The sequence below is a fragment of the Myotis brandtii genome, unplaced genomic scaffold (genome assembly GCF_000412655.1).
Source record: "Myotis brandtii unplaced genomic scaffold, ASM41265v1 scaffold1064, whole genome shotgun sequence".
NCBI lineage: Eukaryota > Metazoa > Chordata > Mammalia > Chiroptera > Vespertilionidae > Myotis > Myotis brandtii.
Window position 1 is genome coordinate 514,357 of NW_005353602.1, and position 269 is coordinate 514,625.

General features: G+C 67.3%; 1 protein-coding gene across 1 annotated transcript in view; it reads right to left on the reverse strand.

Annotated features, from left to right (window-relative positions):
• DTX1 (deltex 1, E3 ubiquitin ligase) overlaps positions 1 to 269 on the reverse strand; it is a 30,484-nt gene that overhangs the window by 15,653 nt on the left and 14,562 nt on the right. Inside the window, exon 2 of the mRNA XM_005857040.2 lies at positions 3 to 261. Coding sequence (XP_005857102.1) covers positions 3 to 261 — 259 coding nt within the window. The remainder of the gene's footprint in view (positions 1 to 2; positions 262 to 269) is intronic.

The following is a 269-nucleotide window of genomic DNA, read 5'->3' on the forward strand; positions in this document are numbered from 1 at the left end:
CCAGGCGGCGGCGCAGCCGGCGGCGCCTGCGCGTCTGGCGGTTCATCTGCGACATGCTGTTGAAGTAGATGAGGTAGCAGAAGCCGAGCGACGAGAGGTCGAGCCAGGGGTGCTGCTTCTCGTAGGCGTTCTGGATGGTGATGCAGATGTCCATGTCGTAGGCCGTCCAGGCGCCGCCGTCGTTCTCCCACTCCCACACGATGCCCTTGCCCGGCGCCGACGAGGGGTCGTAGAAGTTGCGCCGCACGGGCCGCATGGTGCCTGCGCTC